Source organism: Lipophrys pholis, assembly GCF_963383615.2.
Source record: "Lipophrys pholis genome assembly, chromosome: 1".
Lineage (NCBI taxonomy): Eukaryota > Metazoa > Chordata > Actinopteri > Blenniiformes > Blenniidae > Lipophrys > Lipophrys pholis.
In genome coordinates, this window is record NC_137635.1 from 22,791,867 (window position 1) to 22,810,257 (window position 18,391).

General features: G+C 45.7%; 1 protein-coding gene across 2 annotated transcripts in view; it reads right to left on the reverse strand.

Moving 5' to 3' along the window:
- The window catches only part of exoc6 (exocyst complex component 6), a 70,021-nt gene that overhangs the window by 16,162 nt on the left and 35,468 nt on the right, over positions 1-18,391 (reverse strand). For both annotated transcript variants that reach the window (XM_080466708.1, XM_080466709.1), the window contains exons 9-19: positions 18,262-18,330; positions 17,821-17,904; positions 16,251-16,297; positions 13,231-13,351; positions 9,854-9,925; positions 9,237-9,334; positions 7,087-7,192; positions 6,900-7,009; positions 6,709-6,820; positions 6,464-6,598; positions 4,260-4,439 (exon numbers count right to left, since the gene is read on the reverse strand). In XM_080466708.1, the coding sequence (XP_080322834.1) occupies positions 4,260-4,439; positions 6,464-6,598; positions 6,709-6,820; positions 6,900-7,009; positions 7,087-7,192; positions 9,237-9,334; positions 9,854-9,925; positions 13,231-13,351; positions 16,251-16,297; positions 17,821-17,904; positions 18,262-18,330 (1,134 nt within the window). The remainder of the gene's footprint in view (positions 1-4,259; positions 4,440-6,463; positions 6,599-6,708; positions 6,821-6,899; positions 7,010-7,086; positions 7,193-9,236; positions 9,335-9,853; positions 9,926-13,230; positions 13,352-16,250; positions 16,298-17,820; positions 17,905-18,261; positions 18,331-18,391) is intronic.

Below are 18,391 nucleotides of genomic sequence, written 5' to 3' on the forward strand. Positions count from 1 at the left end.
TTGCGTCACTCCAAAACGTGATACGTCACTGATTTCGCCAATCTGGCGCTGACAGCGCTCATCCAGGAACCAGGAGACGGACTGGATTCATCGGTTTAGTCCGGGTCGCTCCATCTAGTCTGACCTGAACCTCTGATGCACCAAAGAGAAAGAAGACATTCCGTCACTTCGTATCTCTATGGGTGTTTTTTCACATCCGTCTTGTTTTAGTCCGGAGCCCCAGAGTGGTCATAGAGGGGGAAAAAATAACGGCTGTATGAGTTTGGGGCTTATTTTTCAACATTTGGGCGTTACATTGTGACTTTCTGCTCCTTTCACTTTATTTCTGGGAGTGTCTGAATCAAAAGCTTCAACATCGGAGAAGAATTGAGGTTTATAATGATAGAACGAAGCTCTAAAACTGTGTCCAATGGTAACCTAGGTAAACACTCTGATTAAAGCTCTTTCACATGAAGCCGTTAAAAGGCTCATTTTAGCTCTATAAACTCCAGCTTTCATTTACAGTGGTATGTAGTTTCTTTTTTAGTTGCTGATGAACCAAAAGTATTCATTATAAAGAAGTTCTGTGGGTTAGAAAATAATATCGGAGCGTCTCGGAGCGGAGCGCCCCCTGCTGCCTCACACTGCCTTGCTCAGCGGCTGCAGCTCCTCAGCCGGCGGTCAGAACGTGAAACAAGAGCTGGAGGTGACGTAGTTAAAATAATGTCACCATGAAAAGTGTGAAAAATAAACTACAATGGAAAACTGCTTCTAAATTATATCTGACGTAGCTGACTGACAGGTGGAGCTCTGCAGCATCTCGAGAGCCGCGGCTCCGCGAACGCAGATTAAATAATCCTGTTCCCTCGTATTATTAACTTCAGGGAACGATTTATTATATCGTTCCCACGCGTCTTTTTTCTTTCTTTCTCTATAACCACTCTGGGGCTCCGTGTTCGCTGGAGTTTTCAGAAAGCCGGTACAGCCTCACTTCCGCCTTTTAGGTAGTGATACCTCCAGAGATACCTCCAGAGATACCTCCAGAGATACCTCCAGAGATAACTCCAGAGATACCTCCAGAGATACCTCCAGAGATACCTCCAGAGATACCTCCAGTGATACCTCCAGAGATACCTCCAGAGATACCTCCAGAGATACCTCCAGAGATACCTCCAGAGATACCTCCAGAGATACCTCCGGAGATACCTCCAGAGATAACTCCAGAGATAACTCCAGAGGTACCTCCAGAGATACCTCCAGAGATACCTCCAGAGATACCTCCAGAGATAACTCCAGAGATAACTCCAGAGATAACTCCAGAGATAACTCCGCCCCCAGCTGATGACACGTTGGGTCCCAGTCTGGCTCCTCTCTGGTCCAGCAATGAAGTGGGGCCAGCGTAGCAGAAGTTTAGCCCCTGATAGTCCGGGGCTTTGGTGGTGGAAAGACAAAGAACTGGTGCTAAATCTGGCCCTGGACCAGAACTAGAACCTGGTTCTTTCCGGTGGAAAAGCCCCTTTTGAGTTCTTCAGCTGGTTGAGCTCCACAGCATGCGGCCAACATGCTGCGGTGGACCCAGAGGAGAACGCCACCTTTAACCACTTCCTGTCACATCTCCAGTCACCCAGATAAACATCCACCATTCAGAACTCAGGTTAAACCCGGGCCCTGGTTACACAACGTGACAAAGTGAAGATGGTACACTATTCTGCATCTGTTAATGCCACAAGTGACTGACGGCAAAACCTTTTCAAAAAGTCTTCCAAGGTGGCCCCTCTGGCCCCCCTCTGGCCCAGCAACAATGTGGGGCCGGCTTAGCACCCGTTTAGCCCCTGATAGGCCGGAGCTAAAGAAGTGGTGCTAAATCTGGCCCTGGACCAGAACTAGAACCTGGTTCTTTCTGGTGGAAAAGACCCGTGTTGTATTTGGTGCTATATCAATAAAGTTGAATTGAATTGAATTGAACATTCTCTTGCAAAGAGACTGTTGATGCTTTGTATTTGTGAGGGATTTACTAAGAATGCTCCTGGTCCAGGTCTCCACGCTGGGAAGAACTAGTTCTGCACATGCTCAGTAGAGCAAATCAGAACAAAGTTTCCTCCACAGTGTCATGACTCCCAGTCCATATTCTCCTGGACATGGTAGTTTTATTTTGACAGTCACCATAATAACAATCCAACTAGGTGGTTTTATTTTGACAGTCACCGTAATAACAATCGAACTTGGTAGTTTTATTTTGGCAATTATCGTAATAACAATCCAACTTGGTGGTTTTATTTTGACAGTCACCATAATAACAATCCAACTTGGTGGTTTTATTTTGACAGTCACCATAATAACAATCCAACTTGGTAGTCTGTTTTTGACAGTCACCATAATAACAATCCAACTTGGTAGTTTTATTTTGACAGTCATAATAACAATCCAACTCGGTAGTTTCAGTACTTTCAGTACTAAAACTAACATCAGCACCAACTAGTGGCCCAACAGGAAAACTACATAATTGTTCGCGTCTGTCGTTTTCAGAATGTTGTCGTGTAAACGCAGAACTTTCCAGAAGCAAAAACACCAAAACAGGTTTTCACTCCCGTTGTGTAACCAGGCCTCAGCTGGTAGTTTGTGGCCATAATGACATTAACAGTGTTTGGCTGGTTTCTCATCACACAGAGAGAAATGTACAAACAATTAGAGCAACCAAGTCATATTAAAGTATTTTCAGATATACAGTATATTGTAGGACAACAGGTCCTCTATATTTTCTCAAAGGTGAATAAAATGTATTGTCCGTGGAATGTTTTACACATCTTAGAAAGATTTCTCTTTTAGAAACAAGACAGGAAATATGTGTGCTATAAAGTGATGTTTATTCTTCCCTCCAAAGTAAAGGTTTACTTTAAACATTCAAAATGTGTCCCAATCAATAGATTGTCAATCTGAGTGGTTAAATAGATCATTTCTTCTAAAATATGTAAATGAGGGAAGGACTCAGTTTGATTTAAAGTGTATATGCTAAAAGCTTTGCAGTTATCAATAATGTAATAATGGCAGGTTACATCATCATTTCAGATATTCTGAACGTCATAACGTCAATAATGTCACGAGACATTTTAGATCAATATAGTAATATTCTGAAAGTGATGCAAAACATCATATCTTCATCGAACAAGCATGTAAAACAAATAAAACAAAAACTATGTCCAGCCAAGAATGTAGAGTTACGTAAGAAGATCTGAATTAGAAACAAAAGGTTGAGGTATGTCATGAGAGAACGTTGGCCTGACTGACTGCTTTAGACTGATGGAGCCATTATCACATTACTGGTTCTAAAACCTCTGGTCTTCCAACATTCACCACCATCACTACCGTCTCCAAACAGAATCATGATGCACCAGTCCATTGAAACAGAAAAAGAGATGAGTCACACTGTTGTCCTGCTCCTGCTTGCAGGAGACGCAGCTTCAGGTTAACTGCTTCTCTTTGTCTGGAAATGATGAAGATGCAGAAGAGAAAACATCCAGCGTCCAGAATTGCTCTGCAGCCACACACAAGCATGCGGAGCAGAGCTGCAGCAGCGTGCCAGCGCTCAGGCAGGGGTACTCACCGACATCGACGCATGGTCATTGTTGTTATTCTGGGTGGGGGAACCCCAAATCAAGCAAAATGAAAGAAGGAGAGGGAAAGAGGGAGGACAGGAAAAGAAATGTGGCAACAATAAATGGACAGGAGGAGGTAAAGTCATCTAGAGAACTCTGGCATGCTGGAGAAGTCAAACGAGGGCAGGGGTGAGAAAACCAAGCAGCGACAGTTCAGGACAGAAGGTGTGGCTCGAGACACAGGAGACGGGCTGGACAGGAGGACAGGACGCCGCAACTCACGATGGAGGACGGACACTGGGAGGCCCCGTTCACACCACTAAAACACTGAACTCTCGCGGTGGGCTGGGGATCCGCTCACAGTCACTGGACACAACACTCCGACTCTGTCTCCATGGAGACCGGGGGAGACAACAAGTAGACGGCGGAGTAGACTGCTACTGCACATGCTCAGTAGACGGATAATGTGAGTGTCATGACTCCCCGTCCAAACTGTTATTTGAAGCGTCATGTGAACGGGGCCTGGATCAACAGAGGGCGGTGTGAACACAGTCAGCATGCTGCACACTCGTAACGTTAACGCTTTCCAACAAGGCTGAGGAACACAGAAACCCCACTGAAGAGGAATGAAGGAGTGAAATGTATGAACACAGCTTCCAGAGAGCGGAGGGAGGAGGAGCCACTCACCGGGAGGTGGGTGAAGACCTGGAAGGTGGAGCGCAGGAAGTTGATGAGATCCATGAGGTAGCCGGAGGCGCGGCCATCTGACTCAGCCATGCCCCATTCATAGTCGGCCAGCTGGATGAACTCATCGATCTTCTGGTTGAGTTTGGTGTAAATCTCTCCCTCCGCAGCGTGACGGGCGTCCTGGAACAGCAGCACAGTGTTAACTAACACACCCGGTGGAAACGGGCAGGTAACTAACACACCCGGTGGAAACGGGCAGGTAACTAACACACCTGGTGGAAACGGGCAGGTTACTAACACACCTGGTGGAAACCGGCAGGTAACTAACACACCCGGTGGAAACGGGCAGGTAACTAACACACCTGGTGGAAACCGGCAGGTAACTAACACACCCGGTGGAAACGGGCAGGTTAACACACCCGGTGGAAAGGGGCAGGTAACTAACACACCCGGTGGAAAGGGGCAGGTAACTAACACACCTGGTGGAAACGGGCAGGTTAACACACCTGGTGGAAAGGGGCAGGTAACTAACACACCTGGTGGAAACGGGCAGGTTAACACACCTGGTGGAAAGGGGCAGGTAACTAACACACCCGGTGGAAACGGGCAGGTTAACACACCCGGTGGAAAGGGGCAGGTAACTAACACACCCGGTGGAAACGGGCAGGTTAACACACCCGGTGGAAAGGGGCAGGTAACTAACACACCTGGTGGAAACGGGCAGGTTAACACACCTGGTGGAAAGGGGCAGGTAACTAACACACCCGGTGGAAACGGGCAGGTTAACACACCCGGTGGAAAGGGGCAGGTAACTAACACACCCGGTGGAAACGGGCAGGTTAACACACCCGGTGGAAAGGGGCAGGTAACAAACACACCCGGTGGAAACGGGCAGGTAACTAACACACCTGGTGGAAACGGGCAGGTTAACACACCCGGTGGAAAGGGGCAGGTAACAAACACACCCGGTGGAAACGGGCAGGTAACTAACACACCTGGTGGAAACGGGCAGGTTAACACACCTGGTGGAAAGGGGCAGGTAACAAACACAGCCGGTGGAAACGGGCAGGTAACTAACACAGCCGGTGGAAACGGGCAGGTAACAAACACAGCCGGTGGAAACGGGCAGGTAACAAACACAGCCGGTGGAAACGGGCAGGTAACTAACACAGCCGGTGGAAACGGGCAGGTAACAAACACACCTGCTGAAAATACGCAGGTAACTAACACACCACAGGCATGGCCTGATTGATGGATTCTGACAGATCTGTTGGGCTGGCCTGATAAAGGCCGACACGTCATCACCCGTCAGACGACACTCTGAGGAGGACTACTACACACTGAGGAAGACTACTACACTCTGAGGAAGACTACGCACACTCTCAGGAAGACTACAGAAACTCTGAGGAAGACTACTACGCTCTGAGGAAGGCAACTACGCTCTGAGGAGGACTACTACGCTGAGGAGGACTACTACACACTGAGGAAGACTACGCACACTGAGGAGGACTACTACACTCTGAGGAAGACTACTACACTCTGAGGAAGACTACAGACACTCAGAGGAAGACTACTACACTCTGAGGAAGACTACTACACTCTGAGGAAGACTACAGACACTCTGAGGAAGACTACTACACTCTGAGGAGGACTACTACACTCTGAGGAAGACTACAGACACTCTGAGGAAGACTACTACACTCTGAGGAAGACTACAGACACTCTGAGGAAGCAGCTGAACCTGCTCCACTTTGGGGTTAAAAAGAAAGTAAAAGAAAGTTTAGGAGGACAAGATGAAGATTCTAAAGGTTCCATGTTGGCCGGGGTTCTGGAGCAGACTCAGTCTACAGGTTTTAGCCTTGTCCAGTCAAGCAGAGTCCACCGTCAGTCACATGACCCAATAGTTCTGCTCACTTGTAAAAACATCTGGGTTCAAACACAGGATGGTAAAGCTTTGGATGTAAACACCAGGAAATGAAAGCAGAGGTTCTAAACTCTGGTCTCACACTCATCTTTTGATCTTAAACTGAAATGTCTTCTGTGAATCAGAAACAAAGGAATTCTCCTGGTTGCTCCAGTACCATTGGAGGGACTGGGAGGAAGTGGCAGTGCCCCCCAGTGTCCTAGACAAGTACTTCCTCATGTTTGGTCTCATTTCCATGAGTTGAAACTGGCGATGTGATGGAGTAACAGTGGCGGTGCACCTTGAATGTGGACAGGCCGTAGAGTCTGGTGGTGTGGACCGTCTCTGGTGACACGTTGGTGATGTTGGTGATGAACTCCTCCAGGTACCTGCAGGCCTGCTCCAGGTGGGTGGTGTTAATGATGATCTGCACCAGCTGCACAAAGAGTCACAGCTCAACACACCACGCCGTGTGTGTGTGTGTGTGTGTGTGTGTGTGTGTGTGTGTGTGTGTGTGTGTGTGTGTGTGTGTGTGTGTGTGTGTACCTCGGTCAGTCCTATGTGGGGCTTCTTGATGAGGTTTTGGAGACAGCTGCTGAGAGTCCTGGTCAGCAGCAGGTTGGTGGATTTCCTCAGCATGTCGTCGATCTCTGTTGAACTGAGACACAGCGATGGTGAACGAACCTGCAGAGAGGACTTGCTGTGGAGACATGATCCCAGCTCCATGAGGGACCAACCTGCGGTGGAGAGACTCTGAGAACTTGAGGCTGGCGTAGATGAACTCTTTGACCTGTGTGTAGATCTGAGGGACGGACTGGGACATGGGAAGCTTCTTTGGAAAGTCCTGCTGCTCACACACACAGGAAACACCCAGGACATGAAACAGTGTCTGTAAAGAAGTGTGAGGCCTTGTGAACTGCTTACCTTCTCTATCTCGGCATCATGGAAGGGAAAGCGGCTGACCACCACATTGTATTCCTCCTCTGTGTCCACTGGAATGGGACTGTAGTTGTCCAACTCAAAGATCTCCCTGAGGACGGAGTTCACACCAAGTTGACCACCTTGTAACAGGTCAGAAGACATTGTTCCTCCAATTTCCTTTTACTGACGTTTTCTGTTTACAAGCCAACGTTTTTATAAAATGTGTGTTTCCATGGAAACGGCAGAAACCCCAAAAACAATGCAGTTTATGTTGGTCCACTAGTTGGTGCTGTTGTTAGTTTTAGTATGAAAGCGCACACACACACACACACACACACACACACACACACACACACACACACACACACACACACACACACACACACACACACACACACACACACACACACACACACACACACACACACACACACACACACACACACACACACACACACACACACACACACACACACACACACACACACACACACACACACAAGAGAACAAAGACCTCTAAACATTAACAACAGGAGATCATTCTAGTGGACAGTCCACCAAGTTGGATTGTTATTACGGTGACTGTCAAAATAAAACCACCTAGTTGGATTGTTATTATGGTGACTATCAAAATAAAACTACCCCGTCCAGGAGAATATGGACTGGGAGTCATGACACTGTGGAGGAAACTTTGTTCTGATTTGCTCTACTGAGCATGTGCAGAACTAGTTCTTCCCAGCGTGGAGACCTGGACCAGGAGCATTCTTAGTAAATCCCTCACAAATACAAAGCATCAACAATCTCTTTGCAAGAGAATGTTCAATTCAATTCAATTCAACTTTATTGATATAGCACCAAATACAACACGGGTCTTTTCCACCAGAAAGAACCAGGTTCTAGTTCTGGTCCAGGGCCAGATTTAGCACCAGTTCTTTAGCCCCGGCCTATCAGGGGCTAAACGGGTGCTAAGCCGGCCCCACATTGTTGCTGGGCCAGAGGGGGGCCAGAGCGGGGCCAGAGCGGGGTCTGACACGTCATCAGTTGGGGACGGAGCTATCGCTACCTACGAGGTGGAACTACTGCTGGCTCTTTGGTCTTCATCCGAGGTTCAGGTCGGACTAGATGGAGCGACCCGGACCAAACCACTGTTACGGTCCATCTCCTGGTTCCTGGATCCTGCCGGCGCTACATTGGTGGGACCAGTGACGTACCACGTTCTGGAGTGACGCCATGACCTGGTTCTACCGGCTCCCTGACAATGGAAACACCACCGCTTCTTTGGAGCTGCTCATTAAGAACTGAACTAGAACCTGAACTAGTACATGAACTAGAACCTGAACTAGCACCTGAACTAGCTCCTGAACTAGCACCTGAACTAGCACCTGAACTAGCACCTCAACTAGTACCTGAACTAGCACCTGAACTAGTACCTGAAATAGTACCTGAACCAGTACTTGACCTAGCACCTGAACTAGCACCTGAAATAGCACCTGAACTAGTACCTGAACTAACACCTGAACTAGTACCTGAACTAGTACCTGAACTAGCACCTGAACTAGTACCTGAAATAGTACCTGAACCAGTACTTGACCTAGCACCTGAACTAGCACCTGAACTAGTACCTGAACTAACACCTGAACTAGTACCTGAAATAGTACCTGAACCAGTACTTGACCTAGCACCTGAACTAGCATATGAACTAGCACCTGAACTAGCACCTGAACTAGCTCCTGAATTAGAGCCTGAACTAGCATCTGAACTAGCACCTGAACTAGCTCCTGAACTAGCATCTGAACTAGCACCTAAACTAGCATCTGAACTAGTACTTAAACTGGCACCTGGATATTTTTGGTGGAAAAGCCCTCAGTGTCACTTCTAGGTGTTTTTTAATAGAAACCCAACAGATCCACATGAGCAGCAGAGCGGCTGTGGAGAAGAAAACCTCCTAACAGGAAGAAACCTGCAGAACCAGACTCAGAGGTGGTTTTACAGAGTCTCTTAACAAATCAGACCCACTGTCTCGTCAGATGGATCCAAAGTCCAAAGCACAATCCAAGCACCCAAGCTCACCTACACAAGACTGGTTGTGCCTGACGTCTGACCAGTGTTGTTATACGGTGAACAAAGTCTCAGTGGAAAGAAACTAAACTCACCTGAACACTTGAGCCCACTTCTTCAGCAGAGTCTCATTGTACTGATCTCTGACCTCGAACAGCAGGTCGAACAGCCGGGAGACTGGGAAACCATAACCCTGCACACACACACACACACATTAGTAATGTACACAATCTCTCACATACACACACATTAGTAATGTACACAATCTCACACACACACACACACACACACACACACACACACACACACACACACACACACACACACACACACACATTAGTAATGTACACAATCTCTCTCACACACACACACACACACACACACACACACACACACACACAAGTAATGTACACAATCTCTCTCACACACACACACATTAGTAATGTACACAATCTCACACACACACACACACACATTAGTAATGTACACAATCTCTCTCTCACACACACACACACACACATTAGTAATGTACACAATCTCTCACACACACACACACACACACACACACACACACACACACACACACACACACACACACACACACACACACACACACACACACACACACACACACACACACACACACACACACACACACACACACACACACACACACACACACACACACACACACACACACACACACACACACCTGCAGTGTGTCAGCGAAGATGACGATGAGGTTCTTCAGCTCCAGCACCAGGTCGGGGTCGTCGCAGTACGACTGGAGAGTGAACACATGGAGTGAAACCATGAACACACACACACTGAACTGGAAGAGGAGTGTGTGACGCAGAGCTCCACAAACGTTCTGTCAAATAACACCTAACCTCTTCTTCAACATTCAAAACTAACAGCTGGTTCTGATTCACTTTATTTTATTTTGTTAAACGTTCAGACTATCAAACATTTAAGTTGCTTTTTCTGTCAACAAATTCATCTGGAACCTGAAAACATGTTTAACCTTTAAAATGAAGATAAAGCAGTTTATTGAAACTTAGTAGAGGCTGAACCGCACAGTTTATTTCTGTCCTCCAGTGCTTTCAGAAACACATTTCTCTGAACTGTTCCAGTAATAAAAGAGTTTCTGTCAGAGCGCCATGTTGGTCCGGTTTTAACTTCACGAGCTGACAGCTGTTCGTGATGCGTTCAGGTGCATCATGTAAGCCTGCACTCCGACAAGACATAAAAGATCACATAGAGCAGGTAGTGCAGAGGTCAAAGGTTAAATATGTACCAGCAGGAGGTCAGGCAGGGATCAGAATTGAGTTTTTGGTCAAACTGGTTGATATTTTTGACAGTCATCATAATAACAATCCAACTTGTTGGTTTTATTTTGACAGTCACGGTAATACCAATCTGTCGCGGGGTCCACCCAACAACCTTCCCAAACTGGGAAAAACGATGGCGTAGTCGTCAGTTGTGTTGTTGTTTTTTTCTAATTTATTTTTCAGGCCACTCCAAACAGTGAATCATAATATTTACTAAGTGCAGAAAAAAGAAAAATACCCAAGTGTGAAAACAAACAAAGCAAAGAAAACTCTATATACAAATCTGTACAGTTTATATACATCATACTTCCTCAACTTCAGGATACCACAATGAGCTCCACAGATCAGTACCGGTCCCCACCTCCCCCAGAGTCAACTCCCCCATCAGGCCCAGCGCGGCCTGTTTTATCCGCTTAGCCCCTCCCACTGGGCGTAACCTTTTGCGGACAAAAGTTATTATTTTTTCTTAAACCCAAACCCTAATACATAAATAAATAGATTTTCCATAATTTATCTTGGCCATAATTAAATACAAATTACCCCTTACTGACAGGATTATGCCCTCCCACAATAACCCCTCAGTACACACGGCAAGAAGTTTTAAAGAAAATAAATAATAATAGTGTTCACGTGACTGCGAAACCTTCCGGGCCCAAACCATTTAAGCTGACTGGTGGTATTACCCGGGTTCGCCAGTCACCCTGCAGGCGCGTCACTGCCGGCTGCCCTCCGCCTCACTGGAAGGTGAGTAAAGGTGTGTGTGTGTGTGTGTGTGTGTGTGTGTGTGTGTGTGAATGTATGCGAGAGAAATCGTACCACTACAAGTGTGCACCCTTGGTCACGATACTGACAAAGGGGGGGGGGGGGGGGGGGGGGGGGGGGGGGGGGGAACTGGCTTGTATGTGAGTGCAGGTTATTGCAGAGTAGGTAAGTGAGTGTGTGTCCGTGTGTGGGTGTGTGCGCACGTTACGTGGCGGGTGCGCCGCGATGATATGTGCCACGTCAGCACGCGTGATGGAGCCGCTCCATCACACAATCCAACTTGGTAGTTTTATTTTGACAGTCACCGTAATAACAATCCATCTTGGTAGTTTTATTTTGACAGTCACCGTAATAACAATCCATCTTGGTAGTTTTATTTTGACAGTCACCGTAATAACAATCCATCTTGGTAGTTTTATTTTGACAGTCACCATAGTAACAATCCAATTTGGTAGTTTTATTTTGACAGTCACCTGAATAACAAACCAACTTGGTAGTTTTATTTTGACAGTCACTATGATAACAATCCAACTTGGTAGTTTTATTTTGACAGTCACCGTAATAACAATCCAACTTGGTAGTTTTATTTTGACAGTCACCTGAATAACAATCCATCTTGGTAGTTTTATTTTGACAGTCACCTGAATAACAAACCAACTTGGTAGTTTTATTTTGACAGTCATTATGATAACGATCCAACTTGGTAGTTTTATTTTGACAGTCACCTGAATAACAATCCAACTTGGTACTTTTATTTTGACAGTCACCATAATAACAATCCATCTTGGTAGTTTTATTTTGACAGTCACCTGAATAACAAACCAACTTGGTAGTTTTATTTTGACAGTCACTATGATAACAATCCAACTTGGTGGTTTTATTTTGACAGTCACTGAAAGTCGCTGTCGTCTAAACGGCTCCTCAGCTGCTTCATGTGTTCTGTTCTTTGTCTATCGCAGCGATTTTAACCAAATAACTGACATGGATTGATCATTTCTCTGCACAAATCAAACATCCAGGGAAACCAGCAGCAATGGCAGGAAACGGGTCCACGTTATATGAAACTTGTCTTTTCATAGAGGTGTGGTTGGAACATTGAACAGTGAGATAGGACAGATCTTTCATTTATCACCTCGGACTGTGAGTTTAGAGTTTCTTTGATATTCGGATCTGAGTGACAGCCCAAGGACGGCTTCAGCATCTGCAGCAGCGACAGAGGAGCTCAGCTTTTCCTGGAGAGACGTACGAGCTGAACGCAGCACCACAGCAGACCTGCAGCGTGTCAGCCAGAGGAAGTGAACAGGAAGGAGCAGTGACTGTCTCACGTACAATACCAGTCAACGTGATGAAGAAAAGTTTGATATTTAAAAGAACCCTGGCTTTCCCCACTTTCGGCACCATTTTTAACATTTTCTTCAGAAGGATTTCTAATGAGAACATTATCCCAGATCGTATCTGTCACTGGTTCTGCCAGTGTGCTGAGAGTTTAGGAAGAAACTGTGAAGAGCTGCAAACTCAAACCCTGTGAGCAGCTCAGCACAGAGGCTGCTGGGGGGGGGCTCTTTGTTAGTCAGCTGGCCCCTCACTGTGCGGCTCATTCTCCCGCCTGCTGACATAATCCTCCAAGTGATTTACAAGTGACTGGAACCCAGCGGTCAAGAATATGCCTCCTTAATCTGCTGTTATTGTTGCAATCTGTCTCTCATTAAAGCCCTAATGACCTCCTCTCTACTGCGTGCGTGTGTGTGTGTGTGTGTGTGTGTGTGTGTGTGTGTGTGTGTGTGTGTGTGTGTGTGTGTGTGTGTGTGTGTGTGTGTGTGTGTGTGTGTGTGTGTGTGTGTGTGTGTGAGTCAGAGGAGGGTTCTTCCAGGATAAGTAGATCGCAGAATCTTTTATCTCTATTAACTCTCAAAAGTATCTTTTCTATTCACAGTCAACTCCCTACTGTGTGTGTGTGTGTGTGTGTGTGTGTGTGTGTGTGTGTGTGTGTGCTTACGGAGTGTGTACGGAGCACAGCGATGATCTTGGACAGAGCCATGTTCCACAGTTCATCAGTGAAAGCTCTCGTCACCAGTCCCTGGGTGGCATGGAGGATATGGTCCTCCACAACGAAGAACCTGAACGAACACACACACACACACACACACACACACACACACACACACACACACACACACACACACACACACACACACACACACACACACACACACACACACACACACACACACACACACACACACACACACACACACACACACACACACACATCAGGAGCAGGAATTTGAAATACGTCATCATTCAAACTGTGTGAAAGTGAGTCTTTAAGGAAGCCAGCGCAGCGGCCATTTTCCAAGATGGCCACTGGATGGCCCTGTCTGTGTAGAAATATTGCAGAATAAATGTCCAGAGTTTTAATTCAAACGGTGTGGAAACGTGGGGCGATGGTGGCTCGGCAGACTCGGTAGAGTCGGTTCTCCAATAACCAGAGGGTTGGCGGTTCGAATCCCACTCTATCAAACAGTCATTGTTGTTGTGTCCTTGGGCAAGGCACTTTACCGACATTGCCTCATATGAATGGGCATGAATGTTGGTGGTGGTCGGAGGGGCTGTTGGCGCAAAATGGCAGCCAGGCCTCCGTCAGCAGCCCCAGGATAGCTGTGGCCACAGCGTAGCTGAGCATCACTGGTGGGACTGGTGTGAATGAATCATGGTCTCTGGACGCGCAACATAAATCCAAGCCATTATTATTATCAACACTACTGGACACTCAGAACGGATACACAATACACAAGATGGCCGCCAAGTCCAAGACATGGTTTTATATCTGTCCATGTAGCATTTTATGATACGCCAACTGGACGCGTTTTGTCATGTTATAACAGATTTTGCTCTCTGCTGTCGTGTAAAGAGATCAAGCCTTGCCTGGTTCTACTGAGGAAGTGGTGCTCGACCGGTCATACATGAGAACCACACACTTCTCAAGAACTTGTACATCAGACTCCTTAATCTCTGATCGGCTGTGGCGACGATCCGTACAAGGTATCGGAGGCCTCATTGAAGACATTCCCAGTCTGCCATGCTGTCCCTGTGCCATTGAAACCTGAGACGTCGTCACACCTGTTGAAGGCGTGGAAGAATGGCGTCCCGTGAGCTTTCTGCAGTCCTGCGCTGGCGCCAGGTCCTGGACAGGACCCCATGGAGGTCGCTCCTCTTCCAAATCCAACCCACCTTTGCTCCCAGCCTATCACCTTGAGAGATCGCCTCTGTGTAATGGCCTCTGTGCAATGGCCTCTGTGCAATGGCCTCTGTGCAATGGCCTCTGTGCAATGGCGATGACAGTGACCTCTGTGTCATCAGGTACTGCGAGCCTCTCCAACCGCCTCCAAGAATGTAGGTGTATAATCTTCCTGCATGATGCTTTATGCTTCGTGGTGCGAGGGCGACAGAACTGTTTTTATATGCATCAAATTGGCCTGTGTATCAAGGACAAGCTGAGAAAGACAACTCTATTATTTTACACCAAGATATAAAAAAATAAATGAACAAGTGCTTTTTTGTCCATGTAGTGGTGGCCATCTTGGAAAATTGGTGGCCATATTAGAATTTTTGATAGCTCCCACTTTTTTTTTAATCAAAACTTGACGTCACATCTACATTTGCACCAAATTTCATATTTGTGTCATCGACTGAATGATTCTGGCCAAAAAATAAATGTAGCTGCTGCACTTTAGTGACAAAAATGTGTCGTTTCTGATAAAAGAAGTAATATTTTTACCATCCTCCTAATTCTTCTTTCTTTTGGAAAAAATCATGAACCTCATTGAAAGTTCACTATAATAACAATCCAACTTGGTAGTTTTATTTTGACAGTCACCATAATAACAAGCCAACTTGGTGGTTTTATTTTGACAGTCACCTGAATAACAAACCAACTTGGTAGTTTTATTTTGACAGTCACTATAATAACAAACCAACTTGGTAGTTTTATTTTGACAGTCACTATAATAACAATCCAACTTGGTAGTTGTATTTTGACAGTCACCATAATAACAAGCCAACTTGGTAGTTTTATTTTGACAGTCACCATAATAACAAGCCAACTTGGTGGTTTTATTTTGACAGTCACCTGAATAACAAACCAACTTGGTAGTTTTATTTTGACAGTCACTATAATAACAATCCAACTTGGTAGTTTTATTTTGACAGTCACCTGAATAACAAACCAACTTGGTAGTTTTATTTTGACAGTCACTATAATAACAAACCAACTTGGTAGTTTTATTTTGACAGTCACTATAATAACAATCCAACTTGGTAGTTGTATTTTGACAGTCACCATAACAACAAGCCAACTTGGTAGTTTTATTTTGACAGTCACCATAATAAAAATCCAACTTGGTAGTTTTATTTTGACAGTCACCTGAATAAGAATCCTACTTGGTAGTTTTATTTTGACAGTCACCGTAATAACAATCCAACTTGGTAGTTTTATTTTGACAGTCACCTGAATAACAAACCAACTTGGTAGTTTTATTTTGACAGTCACCTGAATAACAATCCAACTTGGTAGTTTTATTTTGACAGTCACCTGAATAACAATCCAACTTGGTAGTTTTATTTTGACAGTCACTGTAATAACAATCCAACTTGGCAGTTTTATTTTGACAGTCACCTGAATAACAAACCAACTCGGTAGTTTTATTTTGACAGTCACCTGAATAACAATCCAACTTGGTAGTTTTATTTTGACAGTCACGATAACAATCCAACTGGGTGGTGTGTGTGTGTGTGTGTGGGGGGGGGGGGGGGGGTTCAGTACTAAAACTAACAACAGCACCAACTATTGGACCAACATGGAAACTACATTGTTTTCAGTGTTTCTACCTAATTTTCAAAATGTTTCTGTGTAAACATGAAACTTTTCTAGAACAAAAATGCAGAAATGATGTATTTTCCTTTGAAAAGTTGTAAACTGAAGCAAAGAGAATGTGTGAAGCAGAAGAAAGGTCTTACCCTACGATCTGGTTGAAGTACCTCCTGTATCCCTCCACTGTCTCGTGCTGGACACACAAAGTAACCTCAGTTAGAGACGCAATGTGATGATAGACGCTTGACAGACAGACACAGTCCCCCAGTCTTTCTCTCAGAGCCTGGCAGTGGGTGGAAGACACGAAACTCCACGTGTGTCTCACCGAGGACCAAAACCACCGTGTGGAACACAAACCAGCAGCCACAACCAGGGCTGGGTATCACCAGGTACCTTACCATACGATACTATCACAACATCCATAATATCATGATACAGCGACTCGGTGATAATCGATATACTGCAAGACATTTCATCCACGAGACATCACCATATCTGTGAAATTCAGAATTGACTGTCGGCACTGAACCCGTTTCACATGAAGGACAGTCCAGTAAAACAGTGTGTACTGCACAGTGGCTCTTCCTAACACACACTGGACATAACTAGTTCAACATCCTCCTGTTATGTAAAAGTCTTTACTCCAACAAAATAATGTCTGTCTGTGCAAATTAGTATAAAATCATTAAAAACAAAACGAAGGCCGGAAATACTGATGAGTGCTAGTATTATCAACTTCTCTGTACACATGGACACGTATCAGTACTGCTTAACAAGCAGAATGAACTTCTTTTATAAAAACTGCAAAACATTCCTGCATATAAAGAAGAAACATTTCAGTCGGAGTATTACTCCACAGGGTATGTCACACCTTGTGTACGTAGCATTCAGCGGACACCGTCCTGTTGGACGACACCGTCCTGTTGGACGACACTATGGTCTTAGATGTTTACAGAAACAGCGATGTACTCAGTAGTACTGGCGGCCCTGCAGGAAGCAACAGGAAGCGTTGCTTTGAACGGTGTCGACTGGAGGCTGGCTCACACAAACCTTAGCATTAGCATGGCTAACCGTCTGATGGCGGACAAGGTGGCGATGCATGTTCGCCGTGTCGCCGGTGTACTTCACAGTACGAGACAGTTCAACTCTCTATCAAGTGTTGTTCCATTGTCAGTAAAGTAAACACCGCAGTGGACCAATACTTCGACGGTGGATCTTTCCCGTTTTTTCTTCTGCTGTTTGCTAATCCTCCGCCAGGAGCCGTTTCCCGCCTCTGCTGCTGCTTCTTGTTTTAATTTCCTTTCAAAGAGCCACTGCAGCAGCCACTCTCATGCTCAGCGCCATCATGTGGAGGCTTGAAGTACTGCTTCTGTAAATCAAGCCTGCAGCAGGTGTTTGAGGGAGAACCTGTTTAGAACGGCTGCATGTTTATTGTTTAAATGTCGATATTTGGCGTATCGATAACATAGACAAGACGAAATCCCGTGATAAATCGTAGTATCGATATGTTGGCTCACCACTGGCCACAACTGTTTTCTTTTTATAAAATGTGATTAATTTACTTATTTAAGGGCAAAGACTGAAACCCCACAGTATACATGTACAACCAGCAAGCCTCCAAGTGGAAACTGACTTTCTGAATATTTGCTCTACTTTTTGTTCAGTTTGTTGACGACGTCATTAAAGTGAAGTATTTCTTATTGTGTGTTGAATCACCATGTTGGCCTGAGGCTGCAGGACCAGGCGGGCCTGTTTCTTCCTCTGCTTCCTGTAGTAGCTCTCAAACGTTTCTCGATCGCCCTGTACACACACACACACACACACACACACACACACACACACACACACACACACACACACACACACACACACACACACACACACACACACACACACACACACACACACACACACACACACACACACACACACACACACACACACACACACACACACACACACACACACACACACACACACACACACACACACAGTCCAAAGTATGAAGAAGAACTAGAAATGTTAAAGAATCCTGACAAACATGGCTTTGGTTTACATTTCAGGCACATTTTTTCAAAAGGATTTGTCATGTGACACGGTGGGTGAGGCTGTGATGAGGGTACGCAGCGCCCTCCACAGGACACCTTGTTGACATACCAGCACGGTGTAGATGTGCAGACATCTGTAGACGGGGGAGAAGTCCACCAGGTCCTGAGCTGTCAGAATCTGTCCAGCACACATGAAAGAAGGACGTTCAGCTTAACAATCTATTTCCAACTGATTTGAA